We start from the raw sequence: 25,673 nt of genomic DNA on the forward strand, positions 1-25,673 counted from the left end.
AGTTCCCATCGAATGGCCACTAAAATGTCAAAGTTTAGTGGCTGAAACTGTTTACAGAGACTTCCAGCGCCGGAGAGTGCTTTACCAACTTGGAGTATATAAACTAAAGTTCATCAAAAGTCAAATCGGAAAAATAAATCAAAACTGTGTCAGGACAAAGATGGGATACACTTCTGTTGAAGTAGTAAGTTCTGGAGAAGTTAAATAGAGAAAATAACCAAATTAAGTGCTCAAACCTATGTTTTATGCTAACCAATATCTTTAATTTACCTTTCTTACCCATCTTATCCTTTTTTTTTAGACTAATACTAATAAAAATATTTTAATACAAAAAAGAGACAAAATTGGCTCTGACGTTGGACTATCTTGATCCGCAATTTTAGGACTCTAATTAATCCAGAGCTTCTCAACGCTGTCTGAATAGAATTGACATCCCTATCATATCCTTCCAGCCTCCCCGAGGAGGATAATAAAAGCTGAGAAGAAGCCAGGAGCCAGGAGCCGGCGTCGAGACCACAACGAAGATGTTTACGACTTTCCCTGCTGTGCATGCAACAGTCGTATCGAGTGGGGGTGGCTGGCAGTGAAAGTGGGGGCGATTGGCGGGGCTCTCGCCTACGCGTGTGAGGAAAGCATACAAGAAACTTTCAGCGAAGCAACAGTAAACCAAGGCAACCGACTCGGCTACGGTACACGTATGGATCAGAATGTCCTGTCTATCTCTGGGCCTAAGCCCGCTCCAGGTTGTGTGGAGTGTATTAAAAGTACATAAAAACACAAGCGAGGGGCACATAACGTTTAAACGGCCAAGAATGTCCTGGTTCCCTGATACGGCGGAGGGAGGAGGGATGGAGGGAGGGAGCTGCTAGATGGGTAGCAGAGCGGTGCACAGATAAACAAATAAACAAATTAATAAAAGGCAAATAATGAAACACGACGGCAACACGAGTCATAAATTAAATAGAAACAGCGAAAATTACTTATCCAAAGGCAGGCACCTCGAGACTCCAGGATAACAAAAAAAGATGGAAAAAACTGTCCCCTTTGCGTTGCGGCTGTCAATTTTTCGTAGCATACACACTGGGGCAGGCCTAAAAAAAGTTTGTTTCTGAAAAAAATGAAAGTAAGAACAAGCAGCGAAGGGTGGCAAAAAGAAAGCAGAGCGGGTACAACTGGGTGCCAGCACGAATAATCTACTAGCGATTTATTTAAGACGGAGTCGGCCCCAACTGCTATTTTGGTTACTTCTTTTTCATATTTCTATTTCTGCTTACTTTCAACTAACGACGCTGCCAAACGACTACCCAGCGTATCCTTCGTATTTCGATTCGGTTTTGGTTTCGGCATCGTGGCACATTGGCACAGTGGCACGGCTGGCCTGCCTGTGGCATGAGCATGGTGGCATAATGGAGGAGCCGAGGCTCCTGGTCGGCAACCGACGCAGTCGTGCGTTGTCCTTTGCTGTTGTCGGTTGTGTTCGCGCTCCAAACTGAACCAAGGGCCTCGATATCCTCGACATCCTCGGAGCCATTGCCTCGTGCACACACCTGTGCGCTATCTTCCTTGACTGGCGAGTAACGTAAGCAAATTTGCACGTAAATTGCGCTAAATTATCTACAACACAACCAAGAAATTCGCCTGGTGCGGATTTCTTGGCGTGTGTCCTCCCCTAAAACTTTCCCTCCAAAGCGAGTCCTTCCTGCAGAAGGCAGCCAAAACACGAAATAACCGCTAAGTGTTTTACAACTCGAAGGCGTTAAGTTGGCCATCTCCCCGAAGCAACAACTGCCGACAAGAAATCTGTGTAAGCAGTTTGAAAACAAAAAATAACGAAAAATACCCTCCAGGCATCAGCCTGTCAACGTTTTAAGGTTCACTTAGATTTTTATAGTTTCCTTTATTGAATTTTAAAGATCGTGAAAAGTGTGGCCTTTATAGCCTGAATAAAGAACGTAGTTACTTTTGAAGTGACAGTGCGGAGACTTAAGGTTTATGAACTTTAACTCAATTAACAACTTTTGTGCGAACTTTTGCTCTACTTTTTTCACAAGTTTTTCATTAATCAACTATGTACCCTAAGACTAATTAACTTTTTTGCCTATTTGTTTTCATAAATTTAAAGTTAATAAACCCAGCGGCAAAAGAGAGTGTTAAAGAAATGTGATTACCTTAAATATGAGGCCTTACTGATAAACTTTGCTAATATTTATTTTATCATTTTTCAAGTTAAAGAATTTTTAACTGCTTTTATTATAAAAAATATGAAAGATAAATATTAAAAATAGTTTTATCTTTAAATCAAATTTTGATTGTACAAAATTATAAATCAAATAAAATATAAATCAACGATTTTTAAATAGAAAAGCTAATAAATCAATATTGCTTTTAAAAAATTGATATCTGTTCTCCCATATTATTCGTATTATAAATTTTGTTTCCTTATTCTTACAACTCCTCTTTATTTGGAAACCATTCATGTTCGTTTTGAATAGGCCTGTGAATACAATCAAGATGTGAATACACATTTCATTATCTACCCCAACACTCAAAATGTTGGCTTAAATTATGACAGCGAGTACATATGGAATAAGGCTGTAAAGATATCCCCGGGGTGTCTCCAGAATCTCTCGCCAGGAATCGTTGATGTAGGCTCTTATGCTCCACTCGACAGTTCACCGAACTCCGTCCAAGGTCCTGGGCACTTGTCAGCAGGAGGGATTACTCCATTCGCGCTGCTTTGCTGGCCACATTTTATTGTTTGTCAGCATTTACATGTCCTGCCCTTCGGTTATTTTCCTCGACTTTCTCCCGCCACTTTCTCCTGCTGTGTGTGTGCTGGAGTGTGGTAATGGACGCGACAGTTTCGTTGCTGTTTTCTTGTTGGCCACGCATAAATTTTAATAGTTTTTCTATGCTTTAAGTGGCCCTTGGGCCCCACCTGTCCGTCGCTCCTCACCTCAAGCCCCCGTCTCGCTCTTGCCACTCCCTCCTGTCTCACATCGGCCCACATTGGTTTTGGTTTCGAGTGTCTAAAAATAAAGCCCGGACCGCCAAGCTTATCCTTGCCTTGAGCTGTTCAAAATGGAATTATTAATATTTCACGTACCGAAATACAGACATGATAGTCTGAAAATGCTTTCCACACACGGCTAGGGGTTTTCCTTATTCTGATTTATATTTAGTTTAGTCATGGACACTTGAAGAACAAAATTTCCTATATCTCTACGGATACATGGTATTTTTGTTTAATTTTCATTCTTTATTCAAATGGTAGATAATTTTCTCAGTGCATGTTGGCTGTTTATTCGCGCATCAGACACTCGTGGGCCTTTTTAATCATAACGAAATGCGGTTCACCTATATGTGTCAGGATGTGTGGATGAATTCCAGTTCCTGTGGGTGTGCGCGTGTGGGTGAGACTCATTTTGGGCTCGGATTTCCATTAGCGCATTTCATTTTAATTAAAGTGGCAACTGTCACGTAGCCATGGCCTAACAGATCGATTTGTTTGGGCATTAGGGCAGTAATTTGGTTTCCTTCCATTCCCCCGCCCTTTTCTGGGGCTTTGGCATTTCCTCTTTTTGATTTGTCTTACCCAACTATGAACAAGAAGTTGATAAAGTAAACTTTTCGAAAAAGTTCAAAAGTTTTTCGGCAAATTGCGGTCGGCCGCCAGAAATACATACTCCGCCCGGACGAAGGCAACTTTCGGGGCTCGAACTACAAGTGGAATTTGTGGCCACAATTTCAATATTAATTTCAAGCCCAGACCAAGTTGTCCGCCCACCTCAGCTGGAAAGGATAAACAATTGAAATTTTACAAAAATACCTTGAAGGTCGATTTCAGCCCCGATCGGCTATCGGCGCTTAACAATGTGTAAACTGTCTAAACGAATTATTTGCAATAATATTTTGTTGGAGCCAAAAATGGTTCGAATAGTTTGGTAAAACTTTTTGGGATCTCCCGGGCGGCGCCTCAATGACTCTTCAAGTCTGACTCTCAATTAAGCGCATTTTAAGCGTTTGGTGCTGGAAAAGTTTTGTGGCTGAGTACTTAGGGGGGTGCCGAAAAATAGGACTGGTTTTCCCAAAAACTTTTTCAATCGATGCCATAAAAGCAGCACAAGGCAATTAATGCCAATCCACCCAAGAGGCCGCCCCACAACAACAGGGAAACAAAACTGTGAGTGGAAATTGGCGTGTTTGTCTGCGATTGTTGCTCGGGCATTTTTTTTGGCAAAAATTGCGAATGAGGCATCATCGTCTGCTTTTGAAGTAGTTCATTAAGTGATTGTTTGATTGATGGCCTGATGGGCCATTGAGCTCTCTCTTGGTGCTCTCATTGAATTGTCGGCATCCAGAACTACATCTTCATCTGATTTGATTTTCATGGGCCGAGACCGCAGTTTGTGTTTGGCTTTTAATTGGCCAGTACAACCAGGCTAAGTAAGCGGATAACTGAAATTTGAGGTAAAGGGGGAGATGGCTATATTAGACCACTTTTCATAGTGGGTCAGCTTTGAACTCGACCTTGACCAGTCCCTTTCTACTTGTAACTGGAGTGAAGGGTAAGTTTTGATTGATTGATGACCTGACTAAAAATAAATAATAACTAGTAAGCGTACTTTGTGCTAATAAATTTGTGCTTCACACACAATGATCCTTTGTTTGAGGGCGTATTGGCTTAACAAAGTTTTAATTAGCAAAAGTATGGGAATAATTGATATACAAATTAAAATATAAAATAAAGCCCTAATGATTATATATAATATAATATAATATAACTATTATAAAATATAATAATAATATTATATTATATAATATATATAATAACTATAATATAATATTATAGGTATAGGTATAAATAATAATAATAACTTTCTACCCTTTTAGTTTCTATTACATTTGTTTGTATTGTGTAAGAGTGAAACCCCTAATTTTCCATTTACCCGCATAATTACCCATTCAGTCAGTTTGCAAATTCAATTATCTTCATGATTAGAGAAAGACAAATCACAATTCCTGGGAAATAACTCAATCTACTTGCCTGCCAAAAAAATCAGTCCCCATTACGTATACGCCACGCATGCCAGTTGACAATGTATGCCCAGCTAACTAGCTGCCAGCAAACCGACACCCACCCACACAGGACCGCTGCTGAGGACCCAACCTGAAAGAAGCCAAGCCATGTAAGAGTTATCCTTTCTGCAGGACGAGATGCGAGGCCATTGTATGGTTGAGTGCTGAGGAATAGAAGAATCATCCATTCATAAGCACAGACTCGGTATCTGTAGCTGTGTGTCTGTGGCAGTGGCCTGCTCATCTGTCAGCTGGAGTTTGGTTAGTCAAACGTTTGTTTCATTTCGTTGGCTAAAAATACAGCGCCAGGTGCGGGCGTGTGTATCCGTGAGATACACACACACATGCAGGACCCACAGGATAAGAGGATGGGTGGCAGTATTACGAGTAGTTCACTGTTTGGCAGGCTGCGGCACTGCGCTTATCTAATTATAGCTTCATTACGGACTTGCCTGATGGAATAGGGTGAGCACAGGAATGGAATGAGTCCATGGAGGGCCAACCAATCACACCGACCGACCACCCGAACCACCCACAGCCGAAGGACATCGACTGCCAAGTAGGCCATGTGCAACGTATTTGGCCTAGACATATTATTATCTGGCCAACCATCCAACCATCCCACCATCCTACCAGGCAACTAGCTAGTTTTCCCAGCTCTCGATTCCCGGGGCCTGTCAGTCAACATAATCATCGCCATCACATTATGCCCGGAATGATAATGAACTACTGGCAGCGCGAAATTGCAGCCATTAGTTGGCCCGAAAAGCCGTTGAAGAGGCCCAAGAGTGTTTACCACTTGGGCGCTGACATTTTTCCCTGCCCTGCCACTGCGGGAATTCTTAAAAAATTGACACTCACACACAAGGCAGCCCAGTGATTTGATTTTATTTGATTTGCCTTCACTTTTCATGTGATTTTTCGATTCCTTTCTCCTTTCATTGTTTTTTATTTTTATTCTTATTTGTATTTTTTGGCTCTTGTTGACGCTGATTGAATACAAACACAAATATAAACAAATGGCGCTCACCTGCATGTAAATAAAAGCTTTAATACATCAACAAATAATGGCATGTCTGCCAGTTACCCCCGCCTGTCCTTCTCTAGCATTGTTCCCCTCTCTTTCTACAGCCCGCACATCCGTTTCCGTTTCCCAGCCATTTTTTTTATATATCTTTTTTCTTGTTTTTATATCTTTGGCTCTTTTCTGTGCTGGGACCAAATTCGATTTTCAACATTTTACACTTTGATTTTGTTGACGTTGCTGTCCTTGTCATTATGTGATTTTGTATTTTGTGTAAAAAAAAAACACTCACAATAGCAATAAGAGCGGGCGGTGGTAATGGAGTGAGTGGATGCTTAGCCACCTTTCGGCAGGACCTCCTACCTCGCCACCTGCCGCTGTCGCCTTGAAAATTCCCCGTAGAGTATTTGACTTTAATGGCGTTCGGCGTTAGGAGTATATTGACATGTTATGATGCGTGGCCGAGCTTACATGTACCCGGACTTAGATTGTATATATATATATGTATATCCCTTATATACATCGAAAGCTATAGCACATGCTTATGGGGCTTTATATGTGCTGCGTGCGTGGCCTGCCAACGGGAACCGTCCTTTGTCTCCGGGACTCTGTCCACTATCCAGTCCCTGCTGCAATATCCCGCCCTTCCCCCATATTAATTCAATCACTTTAGTTGCATGCCTCGCTTTATGGACACCATTCGGATCATCAAACTCTCTCGCCTTTTGACCTTTATTGTGTTCGATATTCGGATGTGTGCGGCTGAAAAAACATTTATGGGATTTGGCTCCGGTTCTTGGCTTCGCCTGCCAAAATGAAACTTTAAATTTCCTTCCGACCATCCGGTGACCTGAGGAAATCATCCACAAATCGTAAACCAGACAAAGGACAGGCCGTAAGCCTTCTGGGATGTATCTATATCTATATTTATCCTTATGGCTGTTTCTGCCACTGTTGCAAAGGATATTACAGCAAAGGTTGTGGCTGCACGGTGAAAAAAGTAAAGGAAATATTAGATGTTTAGAAGGTTTTATTCATATATCTTGCTGAAACCACGCTTACTCGTTATTTTAAAGTAGTTTTTGGCCACTCAACTTGGCCATAAATCTCAGAGTTTTCTTTAAATTCCATTAAACCTATACTTTTCCAAGTGCATTGCCAAAAATGATGCCCTTGTTGTTTGTATTGTTTCTTGTCAGCTTGAATTTTTCGTGATTTTTCATGTGCACATTGCTCTTGTCTGTCAGCAGAAAAGAAAAGCTGAGCTCTTCGTCCTGTTTCGTCCCGGCCATCCTTGTGTTTCTCGGATTCGCCTCCACACCCACTATCCCTGCCATGTCTGAGAGCTGCCCCAAGCAATCTGCGGATGCGGATCCGAAAACGAGTCTGAGTCCCGAATGGGAAATAGGGATGACCTTTGCTGACAATCGGTTTCCATTTCCAAATCGCATTATATATGCTGCACCAATAAAAGTTAAATTGTCCTCCGACTGCTGGCAGTCGAGAGAGGACGTATCAATATGGGATTTCATATTTGTCTGCTTAATATTTCAGTGCGACCGTGAAAAGGATATCGACAAGCACACAAGCCAGAGTGCACACTGAAAAGGACTCTCGATGGCGATTTATCAAAAGCTGTGTTTCCCTCTGTCTCAGTGTGTGTGGTGGCATAAAAACGAAATTAGACTATGTGGCAGCATCGACTTGATTGAATCCAGAATTGAGTTGGCATTGTGCAAACTTTTTGCATCACTTTCCAAGCGAGTCATAATTCATTGCATTTTGTCGCACTCACACTCGAAGATGGCTCTGCCTTTTGCTTGGTAAATCATTTATCGAAATGCAATTGCTATTGCAATTGTTGCAAAAACTTTAACAAGTTTCTGGTCTGACAATATAAATGGTGATTCGAGTTTTGTGTTCGGCTAGAAAATCAAGTGATTTAAACTCAGCAATAACACTCTATTACACTACCTTGGCGATGATGATGAAAAATTATTTAAGAACTGGCTATCATTTAATATGCTTTTGATCAAATTTCAATATGTATTTTTGGACACTGGACTGTATCTGGCTTATTAAATGTTTATTTATGGCCAGAATGCGTGGCCCGACCTCTCGGCACGTGCCACTTGAAGCTGTCTGTAAAATAACCGAATGGAGACTGACCTCCCCGCCAGGTTTGATATTAATAATTGAAATTCAAGAACTTGGAATGCAGACACCGGAGTCGGGGCCGGCGCCTGGCTCTTTAACTTGAATTTTTACATTTTGCTTTGTGAGAACTTTTTTTTATTGAAATCCCATTTGGTTTTATGTTTATGCAGGCCAACAAACTCTCAACTCAATTTGTAAAAAGTACGTAATTGTAGCTAATGGCTGTGGAAACTTGGCCCAAACGCCTATGGGCCGGATAACTCGCAATCAGATGTTTACGCACACTTGCATCTGGCATGTGGGACTTCACTGCTAAGGGGAGTGTGTGCACAGAGTCAATAAAATAGGTAGAAAATTGCTGGCATATTAGCCAGTGAAATGCCATAAAAATGTGCTCACATTCATACACTGGAGTGTGCTCCGGTGTCCCATAAAAAGTCAGCGTTCGGGGGCGAACAAAGCAAAGGCATTCGAATCACTTGCGTGCCGCACACACTCAAGCGTAGCATACTTTTTCGGGCCCAGTCCCGTCAGGAGACAAGGATACAAACACAGAGAAAAGGACTCATACACATAGACATCTAAATGCAAATGTCAATTGACTTTCACTGCGAATGGGTAGTCATGCGACACTAAGAAATAAATTTTTGGCATCTTGGAGTCAAGTTCTCTTTAGAAAACTGTTAAAAAGCAAACATTTTTAAAGACTTTCTAGAACCTTAGATTTCAATTTTAATTTTTCAAGAAAATATTTGCAATATCAGCATTCCTTGTTTGCAGAGTGCAGAAAAAGGCGCAGGGGACTGGAAGTGAAGGGAGGACAGGGCACAATGTCAAATTCAATCGCCAGCGAAGGTCGCGCACTTGGCATGAAAAGGCCAAAGCCAAAGGCAAAGCCAAAGCCATCGACATTGACTATCGACTTAGGTGAGTGACTCGACTCGACTCGAATGGATTCGCTTTGTTCCGGAGATCGAGTCAGAGACAGAGACGGTGCCGGAGCCGGAGACCCCGGCCGTGCCTTGTACGTGATTTCATGCTAATTGTTTGGGCATTGCAGCAGCAGCCACTTGGGTAAAGTTGGGAACATAGACTTTTTCGTCCCGATGTCCCCCTCTGTCCTTTCCCGGTACCCGAATACTCGTACACTTTGGCAATTTTGCGCTTCGTTTGTCAATGTCGTCTGAGGAACTTTTGAATTGTCGACGACTTCTCGGGGCCATACAATTAATTAACGCTAATGAAGCTGCCTCCGACTGGCTCCATCTTCTGTACCTACATATCTGCTGGTGATGCTATTTGTCTGCCAAAGTTTTTTATTTGAATTGGGTTGGAGGGGGTGGAGTGGTAAAAAGACCACCTAATCGCTCAAGGTCCTGCAGTCTGCAGATTGCTCAGCTGGCAGCCAGTTCAGTTCAGAGAAAGGCGGATGGCACACAAAACCAAAACCAAGTACTCGTGCCAAGAGCAGGATGCCTCCTGGCTGTTACCTTACCCATTCCCTCAACACCACCTGCCCTACCTGTGTGCCCTCGCAAGCACACTAAAACAATCAGCACAGAAAGTAACAACAATTGAGCAAAATACTTTCCTGTGTTTTTACTTTTAGTCAGTCAGTCCTTTTCACTTCCATTTAGTTTTTGTGTTTTTCTGCTGTTTTTTTGCTTTTGTCATGCCAGGAGCAGTGGCAGCAGCAGCAGCAGCCACAACAACTACAACCCAGCCCCCGCCTCAATGTTTTTGTTTTGCAGCCAAGCAGTGGTGTTTGTGTCCTTGATAAGGATGCATCTTTTCTATTGTTAGCTTGGCATTTTAAAAAATGTTCTCAACGTGTAGCTGGCACCCAACTCAGTCCTCCCAGCCACCAAGCCCCCAAAAACCTCTTCCCACACTTTGGCTCTTTGGCAATTCTCAAAAGCCAGCGGCTTTTTGAAGTATGTGTGTCTGCCTATGTTACATGACTGCACGTGCTCCTGTAGCCGCCCCGTCCACCCGCTCCCATTCGGTGTCTCCCATTCGCTCACACCCACTGCACTCGGAAATAATTTGAAATGCAAAATCATGCGGAAGGCAGGCGCAGTGCGGCAGGACGGACGCAGGAGAGCTACCACATGCTCGCACTTGTTGTTCTTGTTGTTGGGACCTAAGCACACTCAAACCCACACACTAGCAGAGTGAAATCCTCCCACACACGCACCTACAGCCTCACAGATACTCACACCCACAGGTTCACAGTAGGTGGGCAGTCGTGCGTAGCTTTCAGCAATTTGCTACCCAAGGATTATGGTATTTCTGAAAGGTATATCGATAGCGGATTTATAGGTAGAGTTCCAAAATTTCTCAACAAAAAGGGTCTTTTGAAAAGAACTCACTATTTTTTAAGCATCTTAAATGAGTTTGGGGGTTATTAATTCTTTATAGGAGTTCATTCTAGCTCTTCATATTCACATTGATACCTGGGAATTATTCGATTATAATTCTGATACAAAATTTTATTCAAAACAGTTTTAGCAAGTATGTTTGTTATTATTCTTAAGTTCTACTTATGTATTCTTATGTTTAAAGTTTACTGGAATTGAAACTTATTTTAAAATTTAAAATAAATAAGGTGAAAGTCTATAAAGCCAGTCTAAATTAATGCTGATTTGAAATGGGTATTTTTCAGAACATTTCCAAACAAAAAACGTTTGAAAAACTTGAGTTATTATTAGTTTAATGCTGAACTTTACCCAATTAAGTTTATTTGAAACTAAACAGTAAATACAGAACCCTATATATCCAAAACTATGTCCAATCTGTTTTTTTCGGTCGTGTTGGCATGAATGTAGAGCCCGTTTTTTTGGGTGTCCCTGTTGTCTTGTCTTTTGTCCACAGAGTATGCCAAATATTTGCAATGTCCACACTGAAACCGGCACCCTGTATATCAATTAGAGCGTTGTCGACACGTTTTGGTCGTTATTTTTCCGTCATCAAGCGGGTCGGGAGAGAAATATGTGTGCTCTGTCCGCATGTATGCGTAGTGTAAGTCATTTCCTCAAGTTGTAAATTTATTTTAATAAAGCTTAGTGCGTGTGAGAATTTTGCAGCTCCCTTCAGTTTTTTGTTTGGTCTTTGTTGGGATGTCAAGTGGTCAGGGCAGAGCTCACCTCTAGTTACCCAGTGTCAGGGCGTGTGGGCAAACAATTTTCACACTTTTTGGCTTTGGCCAACAGTGTAAACCGTATAAATGATATAAACAACAGCCGGAAGCGGACGACATGCATCATGGAGCCTGTTCGTCCAGCGCGCAAAAATATACTCGAATATTCAACAGTTATGGTCGGGGCAGAGACATGAGATGGACGTGAGATGTGGGTAGTGGGTTGTGGGTGGTGGGCTGGACTGGGGCATGCTGCAGGATTGCCTTGGCAATGCAAATGGCAAACAGCAGCCGTGGAGCAAGAATGCTCTCCTGCAGTAAAAATATTTGTATGCTGGAAGATAAAAACCAGCACATACGATGGGAGCCGCGTACTTTGCAGGCAGCGAAATTAATTAAAAACTGCATAAGCGCCACTTTTATGGAAAAGCTTCTGCATCGGTCCGGTCCCTTTCTTTACCTTCTCCAGTATCTGACCCCTTCCGACCACACACGTATGTAATTTAATTAGCATAAAATGTGGCGAACCTGGCCCGTGAATAAAATTAGCAAAAATTCATACAGCGCAGATTGGCAATTTAATCTGCATTCGCGAAATCAAATTATAGCTGATGCCTATTGAAATTCTTGAAATATTTTTATAACAAAACCCCAAATAATTAATATATTAATTAAAGCTGCATTCAACCTTCCCATAAATTGGATGTGAAGGACATTTGGTATTCAAACGTTTATTTGCAATTGTAATTTATACGAGTAATATTTCCTGTTAGCATAGTCGTGTTTATATTGTAAATATTGCCAAACTGCTGCTCCAATTATGCAGTTCATTATTCATTCCAGGTTCAGGATCAGGTTTGTGTCCTGGACGTGAACTCACAGACCACAGGAGCCGCAGTAGCAGGAGCGGCAGCGGCAGCAGGAGAAAATGTTGTCGTTGTCAACGCTGCTGGGCTGTCAAGCCTCAAAAATGCCAACCTGAAAAATGCCAACTAAAATGCTCATCTATTTTCAGCCAACTGGTGTGTGTGTTCGTGTGTTTGTTTTCGGCTTTTAGGGGCGTGTGTGTGTGTGTTAGCCAGACTAAATGCACAAAGAATTCAGCTCGAAAATGGGCAGCGCGTTGTAAGGGCCGCCAGCAATGCAAATAGAGCTTGTAATACTGCAATTTAAAATGTAAATGCGAACAAGGCCAAGTCCTCTGATGGCCGCTATATGAATATGTATCTGTATCTTTGTAACTGCGGGTTCAAGTATGGGTGGGTGTGTGTGTGGCATAATCAAGACTGAGAAAGTGGGATGGCCAGATGAATAATTGAACTTTCACTTCCGTTCCTTGTCAGCCTGATTGCCTCAGTAGCCACCATTCATATACATATATTTTCTGGGTGAGGTTCCTGTTCCCTTGAAAATTTCCTTTCATTTTTTGTTGCTTCCTTTCTATTATTTCTGGTCCTCTGTTGTTTGATTTAGCAAATGGTCGACATAAACGAAACAAAGTTAACTTTGTTTTCCCTTCGGTGGCCCTCAGAGCTTGTGTCTCGGTTTCTCGGTTGCGGCTGACCGCTGTCAATTTATCTTTGCATACTTCCAGGCGTCCAATTAGTTTCGATTCGCTGCCGTTTCGATTCGTTTTCCGTTTGGGTTCGATTTGTTCGATCGGTTGACAACCGTTTCGGCTTGATTTCATTTCCTTCCATGGCCCTTTGTCCGGCGCCTTTGTCTTGGGGCTTTTAGCACTCAATTAAATCGCTTTCGCAGGGCCATATTTATGAGTTTGGCTGTCCTGTCCTGTCTTGATTGTAATTCCCCCAGTGATAAATGACTTCATCCCGATTGGGCCACTCAATTAGAACGCACTGCGTGTGCTTAAGTGGCATTTTCGGATATTTGTAAAAATCGATTAGCGAAAAGGATGAAGGGGCACCAGCTAACCCTCCAAGATTTTTCTGTTCTTTGCATAAATTAAAAATTAATTAAGAGCTGAGCGTAAGCGGGTCAAAGTGCTCTTCGAAAAGCAATTAAAGTCCACCATCAATCTGTTGGGTAAGCCCCAAACCGAAACCCTAATCCGAAGCCAAACACAGGGCCCACAGCCCAGAACCCAGATCCCACACAAGATGGCAAATTAATTTCTCGGACTTGGCCTGGACCGAAGGCCAAACATCAACGCTTGTGGCCAGGTTGGGGCCAATGCGCTCTCAGCTGTAAATAAACACAGGCGAATTCAAATAAGCAAAAGAATAAGTAAGGATAAATAACTAACAAGCCAAGGACCCAACCGAATCCAATGCACCGTCACAATGGGCCACGGCCAAAAGAAATAAATCACAGCCATTCAGCATGTCCTGCCGACTGACAAAAGGATCCACGACCTAGCCCAGACGGCAAGGAATGGGCGAGAAATCAGTTCCCCACGCAGATTCCGCTTGATGTGTGTATTGATCACCCTGATTGATTTAAACTTCAATTGAATTGAAATCTCCGCCAGATTCGGAGTATCCATCCTATCGCAAAATCTGAGTTATTTTCATCGCCGGCTTAGCATTTGCATCCACTGTATGCTTGGCCAACTTTGAAAGGTCAAATGAAAGACCGAGTCCCAAAGGCAAATCTCAGACGCTTTAACAAATAAAAGTCGAACAAGAAAAGATTCTGTGTACCACAAAAAATATATAAATATATACGTATATATTAGAAAAATAAGCGTTGATATTGACTGCAGAGAAACCACACCTGCTGGGTGATGTATTGTGAAGACACCGCCGTCCCTACGGCTTTGGGAAAAGCAGACAAAAGCTGTAACCGGAACTGAGACCCGGATCCGAGTCCGGGCCTGTGCCAGGGCCTGGGCCTGGGACCGGGACACTTGGAGGGGTGACCTGCGTTCGCTGTTATTGTTATGGCGCATTGTCAATGCGTTTGACAAAAGCACTCGGCGTTTCGTATATATGTACCTCTATATGTCTCTATATATATACTCGTATTCGAAAAGTGGTGGTGCGCGACTTACGAGGCTTTTCAATTTGTTGTTCTTTATTGATTTAAAGTTCACTTCAGTCGCGGTCGCTTTGTTGGTGAGTGTCATGCACACACAGCCACTCCTCGTACCTCCAACCCACAACACAAACCACATAAAACTCATTTCCCTAAAGGTGCAGGAGAAAGGACCTGGGCGCACACACAATTCCTCTGGTGACATTCGTATTTGTTGGCTGAAGTTTACTTAGTTTGCCCAACATGGGAATTACACGTTTGCTCGAGTCCCAAATGTTTGCCTACTTTCGCCGAAGGAGTGTGAGAGTAAGTGCTTCCCATACTCGGATGGAATCAAATGGAAAAGCATAGCCCCTGGCATGGTTGAGTATTTGCCGAAACTTGTATGGTATTGATGGGCCTCGATTACGCGGCAAGCCAATCGCCAAATAAATGTACATAATTTGAAAATTGACATTTGCTAATGATAAGCCTCCTCCGCTGATGATAAAATATGGGATGGGCAGCGAGTGACAGCGAGCAGCTGGCAGCCCAAATTCTGGCCGAATGCCTAAAAAACAGAAATGCGACAGCTGCTCCTTCCAGGAAGGAAGCAAATTTTCGACAGGCCCCGTCGAAAACGGAAATTCCCCCCTATCGGCCCAGATACTGAAGCTGTTTATGGTAAATTAAACCAATTGAGAGGGATTACGTTTTTGGCACTACTCCCGGCAGCCCTCTCGACTCTGTGGGTTTCAATTTCATTGTCTGTTCAGAGCCCGCGGCTAACGGAATTTATATAATATAATATTATGGTATATACCCCATACAAAGCCACCAAAGACTCAAGGTGTTTATGGGCTTAACTCTGGCTCGGATTCTGCCTAGTCCTTCTGTTCGTTTCCCTGGGCTGCCTCCGAGATTTGCATGTTCTACACAAATTGGGGCATACCACGGACGGGGCGGGAGGCAGATAGAAGACAAATAGCCGGCACGTTGCGGTTCATTTAACTGCCACAACAAATGCCAAATTGATGCAAATGTAAATGGAAATCGAATCCAGAACGTGGCTGAGAAATCGTAGGCAAAAGTCAAAAGTTAACTGCCGGTTCTGAAGAATAAAAGATACTCTTAAAGCAACTTACTTCTTAAATTTCTGAACTAAATTTTAAACTTGTAGTGGGGAAGAGAGTACTCTTGAGTAAATAATTTAAAAGCTCAGATGTCCTTTTGATCTTAAACTAGCAACTACCATTTATCTTTATTTTTCAATAAATGCTCTGGAAACATAAACCACAAACAACTTAACAAATCGATGTTGCTCTTTCCGAGTGAGCCGACGACTATGAAAGGAAATAAATCGTTTATCTTTTTATTCAATTGCAGGTCCTGGCAAACGATTGGCCATAATATCGCTCATCAAAACGACTTGGGCAGAATGTCCTTTCCTTTGAGTGTCCTTTCCGTTGGCATTAGTGTAACATTTGCTCTGACTACCAGCTGCAACTAAGTTGGCACAACCCAGTCATGACACTTCTACAGAGACTCCAGGCCATGACGGCCACCACGGCCAGGACGTTGCTGGAAGGACAGGGGACACGGGAGCCCCGTTTGCATCTACAGCCCCTGGGAAGGCAACTGCCAGTCCTGGAGGCATCTGCATCCCATGCCCGATATCTGAATCTCATTGCCGACGGACTCATCGACGAGGGGGGACTAGTGAGCAGTGGAACGGGCATCGGCACCAGCACAGTGTCCGTCGAAGATGTTGTATCCGGAACGGCGCAGGATGCAGGATTCGAGGCGAGCGCAGCCGCCGCCTCCGTCGACGGCGAGGATGCCGAGGGCAGCACACATCTAGCATTAGTCTTCGTCAAGTGTTTCGTTATTGGTTTCATCATACTGGCCGCCATCCTGGGTAACATGCTGGTGATTGTGTCTGTTATGCGCCACCGGAAATTGCGGTGAGTCCTTCCACTCTTATATGTGTGGTAGTGTGTGGCGCGTGTGTGGTCATATGTCACCGCTGACATTTGTCGCCTTCCCATTAATTTGGTTCATTTTACCCGCCATGGTGTCCATGTCATGCAAACAATCGAGTGGTTTTTTATTACATTTTCTGCCCAGAGCCTTCGATTATGTCAACTAAACGATAATCTAATAACATTTGTGGCAACATCAATGGTTTATCTCGCTTTATTTATTTTTCTAGTTTTATTGGGTAAAATTTAACTGATGTTATCCATTTAAGCTTTTTTATTATTATTTCTTTTTTAAGGCTTAGAATCAGAAACATTCGAATGAACCCACCAGTTTCCTTTCTGACATTTTACATTCATTTCAAATATCTTTTCTCATTTCCTGAATAGCACGTAGTCAGGATTCGCGATTGTTTTAGCTGTCAAGGACCTGACAGTGTCCGAGTTTTGTTGCTCTAATATATTTTTTGCACCTTCGCTAGTCTTTTTCGCAGGACTTTGACATTACGAGTATCTACCTCGTTTTTGCGGCCATTAATTTGTCATCATTTATCATATTTTCCACCATTTTTGCGTGTCAAGCGCACAGAACTCATCTTGTCCGCCTTCCGCCAATCAAAGGGCGTGGCCAGTTAATTCCGCCAGGCAAACGGCAAAAGGCGAAAGCCAAGTTAAATGTTAGATACGTGCGTAATTACATTAGAAATGTTAATAAAGGGCGAGCATCAAAATATTGCTGCCTACTTAGGGGGTCGCCATTGCCATTTACTTTATGGGCGGCCATATAATTTGTCAAATTTATGAATTGAGCCCCGCGTCGCCTCCACATGAGATATGAGATATGGCTTTGTGTGGGTCTGCCGGGTGTTGTGTTGTGCTGTGGGATTTGCCAAGTATCCAGGTATGTACGTGTTTTAGCCGCAAAAAATTCATAAGCTCAACAACGCTGGCATTTAAAGAACCCAACATAAAACACTCCGAGCCAGCGAAGCGACAATGGTGTAACCTAACCCCAGGACGTTCAATGTCAAGGCATAGCAGACTATTTAAGCAGGCCCAAGAAAATGCCACTGCCATTGCCACGGTTTTGCCTCACGGCTCTTGTCGAGGAATCTTATACCTTGCCTCGTAAAAGGAAAAGAAGGAAAAAAAAGCACCTGACATTTGTGTCTGAAAACTGGGGATTCTGAGACGGAGATGAGACCGAGACTGAGACTGAGACCGAGACCGAGACTGAGGCCGAGGCTGAGGCTCATTTAGCCTGCCAGGGACAGGCAATTTGGGACCTGACCCTGACTACGTCTATTCCATGTTGCCATTTTTATCTCAACTGCTTGTGCCAGCATCTCATTGTCATGTGCGTTTTCCGCACCATTTTCACCTTTTACGCCCGGCTAGGCAGTTTAAATCATCATGGCAAATTAGACTTAATTACGAAACAACATGTATTCCCACTTAGGCCGTGCAGCCAGGCAACCCGCCCAGGGTCCCACATCCATATATTCTTTTTATGTTTTCCTCCGAGTTTTGCCCACTCACTTAATATAAATAATTCATGCCCTAGCACAGCATATGGTGTAATCAATAAATTGCGATGACAAATTAAAGGTCGCCGAAAGTTCAACTTTTGCTTACACCTTTGGCTTCTACTTTCTCTATTCAGCCCGAGCAGAAAGTGCCAACTCATAATTGTAATCAAACTTGACACCTATCAGCGGAACATTCCACCAAACTCCCCCTACCGTGTAATCGGCTTTAGGTTAACGCCTCAATAACAATTTTGTGTTGGCTTTGATGCGGGTTATTTGCTGTGGTGGCTTTAAGTCGGTCGACCTTTTTGCGGTCGGGTCTGGACTCCGACTCTGGTAATTAGGTTTGTGGGTAGGCAGTTCAATGTCCTGACCTAACAGCACAAAAAATCTGCCTAAATGCCAGGCGATTGTTAACGAGTTTAGGAGATCAAAAGCTCAACCAAAAGGAGTCCGCCTCATTCCATCTTTGTAAGTCATGATAGATGCACTTTTAGTCTTGCATTCGAAACTTATTGCATTCGAAAAGTTTTTGTTTTATATTAAATCATGTTTAGCCTCCTCAGACTCGGAAAGTTTTATCTGAGAAGTTTCCGACCAAATACAATTCCCCATAGACTTTAAACTTGAGCTCTCCGCCAACCCTCTCGGCTGTGGCTTCAGCCGAGGCACAAGGATTTAAGTTGCCCAGGAAAATCATTTCTGACGTTGAAGCCGATAAACGTATTTGCACATTGCGTATACGCCGCGTGCTCATAATTGACTTTGCGTTTTGCGGTTCCACGCAATGTTGATGATTGCTGGTGGAAGTTGTGGTGGCGTTAAGCTAATTATTAATTAACCCATTAAACAATGAAATCCACTTGGAGCTCGCAGCTCGGAACTCGGATCTCGGATCTCGGTGAAGCGCCGTGCCGCGTTTAACGGCGGTCACATGCGGCGTATGCGCGATGTTCGTTAACCAAAAGTTTCCAACTTTGAGTTTGAGTTTGGGTCTGAGTCTGAGTTTGTGTCTGAGAGGCGATTAGCCGTGAGTGACTTGAAAGCTTAATGCAAAAATTTAATTTGAGAACTTGCCAATCCTCCTTGCACTTCCTTTTCCAGGATATATGTGGTTGTGGAAGCGGGTGTGGATGTGGGTGCGGGTACGGGAGTGGCTGTGTGGGCTGTATCCTTCCAGATTAGTTTTATCTTTGCTTTTAATCTCTCGCCTTGCAGCATCATTACCAACTACTTTGTGGTCTCACTGGCCGTGGCCGACATGCTGGTGGCCCTCTGTGCGATGACATTTAATGCTTCCGTCATGATCTCCGGCAAGTGGATGTTCGGCTCGGTGATGTGCGACATGTGGAACAGCTTCGATGTGTACTTCTCCACGGCCAGCATCATGCACCTCTGTTGCATATCCGTCGACAGGTGCGTATCCAAACAACAGAGTAATTAGAGGTTGCTCTACTGTATATCCTGTATTTCTCCACCCACCAGATACTACGCCATTGTCCAGCCGCTGGACTATCCCTTGATCATGACCCAGAGGCGGGTGTTCATCATGCTCCTAATGGTCTGGCTTTCGCCGGCCCTGCTCTCCTTCCTGCCCATCTGCACGGGCTGGTACACAACTGCCGAGAACTACAAGTATCTCAAATCGAATCCGCACGTAAGTAATAATGCCCACAATAAGGCATTTAATTGGATAATTAAATCGCCTGTTTCTGGTCTCTATTTAAGTGCCCTTCAGATTTACTTAGGCAATCGTTTACAGCAAATATGCTATGCATAGCATGTATGCCAGCCAGGGCCCTGCATTATTTATTCAATTTTCTTGCACATCAAACTAATAGAAAATTCTAATTTAGTTGATAGAGTCCGGGGTATTGACTTGGTATGCATTTTGCATGGGTTCCTGGGTCGGAGTCAGGGCTTGGGGTCTGTGTGGATGTGGCCTTTGACTTTTCCCGTAAAAGTCCGTAGTCCGAAGTCCCGAGTCCGCAGTCTCCGGTCCCGGAGCCCCGTCTCAACGGAAATTGATTTATGTTTGTGTGGCTGAAGCAGTTTTACGCCTTTCAGGCGCTCAGCCGACAGGTAGCATATTTATTACTCCATTTTATTGGTTTCCCGTATTCTCTCAGTGGCGTCGAAATTCGACATGGAGGCCACCATGGTAGAACCATTTTCATTCCAGCACAGTCAGCAGCTGCTATGTAGAGCAGTAGCCCACACCCACTGCGGTTATCATTGCGCAATAAAAATGCTGATGTAGAAATAAATGTACGTAATTCCATTCCGGTTTTTGCACAGGCTGTGCATAATTTTCGAGGCTCCACCTTGCCATCCGGCAAAGCAACTCATTGAAAGCCCTTTGCATAGCATTAACATCCGGGCTGGGCTTTAATTAGTTTTACTTGTTTATGCTAATAAGTGGCTGGCAACGGGGTCTAGGCCATAAATCTGATTAGACGTCTTCTGTTGGCCTTTTGTCATGCCATCACAGTAATGCACAATGTAATTGAGTTTTTATTGCTGCCGCACTTGACATTGCGGCTATGCGGCACTACGGCAGTGCAACAAACGCATTCCACAGTTGCCAATTGCGAGGCATTACGCTCCATTAGTTTTCCCCCCGGGCATCGTTTTTGATTTATTGATTCAGTCGCAACTAGAGCGCTAATTGAGTTGCCTGGCCGATGAACACAAGCCGCTCAATACTCAACATTCCGATTTTAGATATGCGAGTTCAAAGTGAACAAGGCCTACGCCATAGTGAGTTCGTCAATGAGTTTCTGGATACCCGGCATCGTGATGCTTTCAATGTACTATCGCATTTACCAGGAGGCCGACCGTCAGGAGCGCCTCGTCTACAGGTAAGATTGGATCAAGTGGTGGTCCGGCGGTGGCCAATTAACGCTAATTACCCCAATCTCAGATCCAAGGTGGCCGCTCTGCTGCTGGAGAAGCATCTGCAGATTAGCCAAATTCCCAAGCCGCGCCCAAGCATCCAGGTGGAACAGTCGACCATTACGACGATGAGGCGGGAGAGGAAGGCCGCCCGCACCCTGGGCATCATAATGAGCGCCTTCCTCATCTGCTGGCTGCCGTTCTTCCTCTGGTGCGTATACTTGATTTTCTCAATTTGCAGTAAATATGGCTAAAACGAAAATTATAAGATGACGACTAATTCGTGATTAAAACGAGCTTTATTAAGATGAGCGTTTAACCTTTATACTTATAGGTGTATTTATTTTTTAAAGTTTATAATTTTATGTTTTTACCTGAAAAAATCTTAAGAATTTAAGAAAAAGCAAGAAAATTTGTTAGATATTTATTTTGAAAAACGAATTTAAAACAGGAGATATATGTATATACATACATAGGTATGATTTTATTGGCCTAACTCTTGGATATCCTTATTTTGCTTTTATCTTTTAAAATGTTTAGTAATCTCAGTCTTAAAGTAAGCCAAAGAGAGAAATTTATTTTATTAAGCAATAAAGTTATGCCAAGCCATGGTAAGCCTTGACTGCTAATAAAGAAGAGAAACTACTAAAGAAAGTAGTGGCAGGGAAATAAGCAACAAAATAAAATTGCACAAAAATGTATTATTATCCTTCTTCTTGCTTCACTTTATTGCTGAAAATTCAACTTAATTTGGTATCTCTTTAACCCTCCACCAGGTATATTGTATCCTCCTTGTGCGATAGTTGCATCACTCCTCGCCTCCTGGTCGGCATATTATTTTGGATCGGTTACTTCAACTCGGCCCTGAACCCCATTATTTATGCATACTTCAATCGCGATTTCAGGGCGGCCTTCAAAAAGACCCTCAAGGTAAGTGCTGGCTGGCATCGGCTATTGAGTAATTTGCATTTATTTTCAACTTCGACATCTTGATGGGAACTTTATTTTTATATTCAATATTCCTCTTTGATTGGGTATCCGACCAAAAATTTGTGCACCCACGATTTTAGACTTAGTTAAGGGCCACGGCATTTGCTGCAATCGCTAAGGACAAGACACCAGCAGCAGCGGCGATGGCAGCAGCAACCATATCGGCAGCAACTAGCAACATGGCCAATACACCAACAGCAACGTCCACCAGAAAAGGCTCACGTTTAGCAATTATTTTGGTAGCTATCTTCAAGCATTAATAGGCAGAGAAAAAATATATTTCAAAGTTATTTTATACTAAACTTGTAAAGTTATTTCTTTTAAAATTTAAAAAAATGTAAATAGTCATATTTTTTCTCTGTGTATTTACTGCTTGACGGAAAGTGTAGAAAGCGTAGCGTTCATTTTAGCTGATTGAAATGCTTCTCCTCTCTGGTTGCTAAGCAAGAAAAATAGCTTTTTTTCTCTGCCTGAAGAACGAATTCTGCTCTGCACGTCTTGCTCTGCTTGTGCCTGCCATCTCTATCTGTCTCTCTTGCTCTTGCTCTGACTCTCTCTTTCTACACCCACATCGGCTGTCTCTGTCTGCCGCCTGGAGGGTGGCTCGAAAATTGGTCTAACGCTTTGGCTTACTAATCGTTTGAACTTCCTGCTTACCACTTTCACTCTCCATAAACTGAAACTACTACCATTTCTTTCTTTTACGCACAGCTGGCGCTTACTTTGCTGCTACGTTGCCTAGTGCCGAACAAAAGCTAAGCCAAATGCGCCTAAAAGTATGCAACAGAAACCGAAATAGAAACAAAAACCCAAAAAAATGTAATATTTAAATTAAAACTGAACCATCTATGCACCTCTACGAGCACACACACGCACCTGCTGTACTCCAGTGTATATTCCCATGATAAAATGTTATTTTTCCCCACGCAGTCCCTCTTTTTTTGTCGTTGTTTTAAACATATTTTTTTTCTAAAAATTCTCCCTTTTGAGCTGCACACTTTGACACAACACCAACACCAGTACAAAAACACGCACTCGGTCCCTTTTCCAATTTTTTTCACCAACGAATGCGCGGCCTTTCATATCGTTTAGCATTTTTTGTCCCTTTTTTTGTTGTTTTCTTTGACTCCCATTTTTTTGCTTTTATTTTTTACTTTTGGGTTTTACTTTGTTTTTTTTTGTTATTTGTTGTGTGTGTGAAACCAAATTGTCACAGACATGTGCCGCCATCCAGCCCCACACCAAGCCACCCCTCCCGTCGACTGTGCCGTCCCACGTACCACGCGTCGTATGCTTAACCTTTTGAGAACTGTACTGTAGCAAGCAAACTCTATTAAATTATACATATAGCGTACTCTAACCGAACTACGAGGGTGCGGTTTTCGAGGATGTGGGTACTTCTAATGTCTGACTATGTTTTTTTATGTATTTCTCTTTAGAGCTTGTGCCCCTTCCTCTTCCGATACTGCCGCCGCGGAGGGGGGCGGGACGACCTAGACCGCGACCTGGAGTTCGGCGGTCCCAGCCGTCGGGGAACTAACGGCGCCAGGGCCGGATCCGGCTCCGCCGACATGGCCAACTGTGTCAACTCCACTGCCTCCTCGGAGATCCATATGAGCGTGATGAGAGCCCGCCAGTACGCCGTCAACGTCACGCCCGCCACCACCGACGCCCACATGCAGCAATTGCATCCGCTCTACACCAATTAATCGCACACCACGGCGGATACTTGATTTCAGGCATGTCGGCCTGCTCATGAAGTGTAGGCTGAGTTAAGAATTAAATTCCTTGAATAAATTGCCAGCTTAAAATGAAAACCGGTCAAAGGGCAAGAATTTAACCACAAAACAAATAGCTAATGCAGAAATAAAAATCAACAAAGAATACGACAATCCCACAGATTAAAACGAAAGCCTTCAAGAACAGAAAATTGACGTGCAAAATGAATTGAAATACAAATAGAAATAAACATATTTCACCATAAATATTTACAAAGTTCAGTGAGGAAAAACTCATGCATACAATATATAATCGATTGACATTTAGAGAGATGTTTATGAATGCGAAAGCAGAAATATAATATTGAATGTTTGATATACGTATGTATAAAGCTAGATGTTGTCCTATAGAATATACACCAATAATCGCAAGCGAATAGTTCACTTTTCTTGTTTGAGTTTCAATGGATTTTTCGAATGGGTTTCTTGAGAAAATGTTTGTCTATTGAAAGGTTTGAATTAATAGTCAGGTGTTATAGCTATATAGTCATGTATTGTAAGTCATGTGTGTGTAGAGCCTAAAAAGAGCACGTCTAACATATCCATTGGGTCTAATTAGCTACAAAGATTGGCAGCTAAATGTTCCTGACTTAGAGTCTCTCCCTTCCACTAAAATCTATACTATATTAAATACCTGCAACTGTCGATACAATTTCGCAACTAGATGCAACTGACATTCATAGAACTGTTTTTGTAAGCCCGTGCTACTAATCCCTTATACTAATTTTTTTGCCTGGACAATCTTTACGAAGCACAATAAACTAACTAAGCTCCCCAGTTTCCGAGCCCGTTCTGTTGACTTTCGCTTTCGACTTGATAGCAAAATAAAATGAAAATGAAAACAGCACTTGCGAATTTGTTGAATAAGATATATACATTTAATGGAGAAATTATCAGCAGTCGGAATCGCAACTGTAACTGCCACGCCCCGCGCCGAATTTGTCACCGCCCTCGCCCCCATAAATCAAAGGGAGTTCAGAGTGTGTTTGTTTAGCGAAAGCCCAAGCTGGCGGACAATGTTTGCCCAGAAATATATCAAATCGTTGCAAATATATATGTTTACGGTGTCTGTACGTAGCTGACTTTTTCTTACGATTCATAGTCATTATTTAAAGCGCCGGCTTAAGAGCTCACCGCCGCCGACAAATGAGCATCGCACCCCGTCTTGCGGGCCGGAATACATCCCTCCTTGTCCGTCCGCCGGTGGGCATGTCAATATTTGTTTTATTTAACTCTCGGCGCTTTGTTTAAACTGCGGAACGCCCACGAAAAAGTTTATGGGCCGAGCAGCAGCAGCACCGTTTGATAAAAGTTAGAATGTAGCCAAATATTGTTAACTAAATTATCGTAGCTTTCCATGGAATTCCAAACAGCGAATGCTCTTTCCCCCTTATTCTCTTACTTTATGAATCAGCCAACAGAGTTTAATTTTAAAAAAATGTATTTTCAGTTATATAAGTATCTAAATGTGTTCCTTTGTTGATCCAAGTGTTTCCAGGAGCATTGTACTTTAGTAGGAGCTGTAGCCTGTACATTCCAGTCAGTTAAACGAGGAAATAAGATACCATATATCTTATCATCATCACTAAGTTTGGAAATGAATTTCTCATTTGCTTCCCAGTTATATGTACCTCTCGGTTTTAGGGTATTTTTAAGCTTTTTAAACTGCTATTTAAGCCAGAGAAATGTGGCACGTGTCCATAAGCCTGCTTGTCAATAGATTGCCAAGAGCTGCAAGCCACATTCATAAATGTATAACAAATTGGCAAGTCAACTGACGGGAGGCATGTGACTTTTGGATAAAAATAACTACTCAAAATTTAGCGAAAAACGTTGAAAGGAAAATAATTAAATTATGGCAATTTGGCAGAGCTAACGCTGATTACAGTCGCTCGGAAATGTGCGATGACAAGTTATTCCATGATGCAATCTCAGATAAGTCTTTCGATTCTTGGATGACAATGACTTGTACAACTCGTGCTCCCAGCGGCTGGGCTAGTATTTAGATTTCAGATGAGTCTTTTCGTTTCATTTTCCTTAAAACAGTAATTAAAGCTACTTGGAGTACAATGTACCTAAGCCATAATCGTAGTCATGTGGTCGCAGATATACATATAGTAGATGTGA

At 42.7% G+C, this 25,673-nt stretch overlaps 1 protein-coding gene across 1 annotated transcript; it reads left to right on the top strand.

The window, feature by feature from the left end:
- The first annotated feature begins 1,454 nt into the window (after positions 1–1,454).
- Positions 1,455–25,060, top strand: Octbeta1R (Octopamine beta1 receptor). Its single transcript, XM_017244539.3, has 8 exons — positions 1,455–1,579; positions 15,762–16,339; positions 19,102–19,299; positions 19,369–19,540; positions 20,608–20,744; positions 20,807–20,989; positions 21,555–21,708; positions 23,208–25,060. The coding sequence occupies exons 2-8, from the start codon at positions 15,903–15,905 to the stop codon at positions 23,475–23,477; spliced, it is 1,551 nt and encodes a 516-aa protein (XP_017100028.2). The 5' UTR covers positions 1,455–1,579; positions 15,762–15,902; the 3' UTR covers positions 23,478–25,060.
- Positions 25,061–25,673: the final 613 nt, after the last annotated feature.

Source organism: Drosophila bipectinata, chromosome 3R, assembly GCF_030179905.1.
Source record: "Drosophila bipectinata strain 14024-0381.07 chromosome 3R, DbipHiC1v2, whole genome shotgun sequence".
NCBI lineage: Eukaryota > Metazoa > Arthropoda > Insecta > Diptera > Drosophilidae > Drosophila > Drosophila bipectinata.

What these genes read in the sequence shown, in the direction of transcription:
- Octbeta1R (XM_017244539.3), top strand. Translation starts at nt 15,903, where the DNA reads ATGACACTTCTACAGAGACTCCAGGCCATGACGGCCACCACGGCCAGG. An exon ending in TGTTGCATATCCGTCGACAG is followed by an intron (nt 19,300 to 19,368) that starts GTGCGTATCCAA and finishes TCCACCCACCAG; the next exon opens with ATACTACGCCATTGTCCAGC. An exon ending in CCTTCAAAAAGACCCTCAAG is followed by an intron (nt 21,709 to 23,207) that starts GTAAGTGCTGGC and finishes ATTTCTCTTTAG; the next exon opens with AGCTTGTGCCCCTTCCTCTT.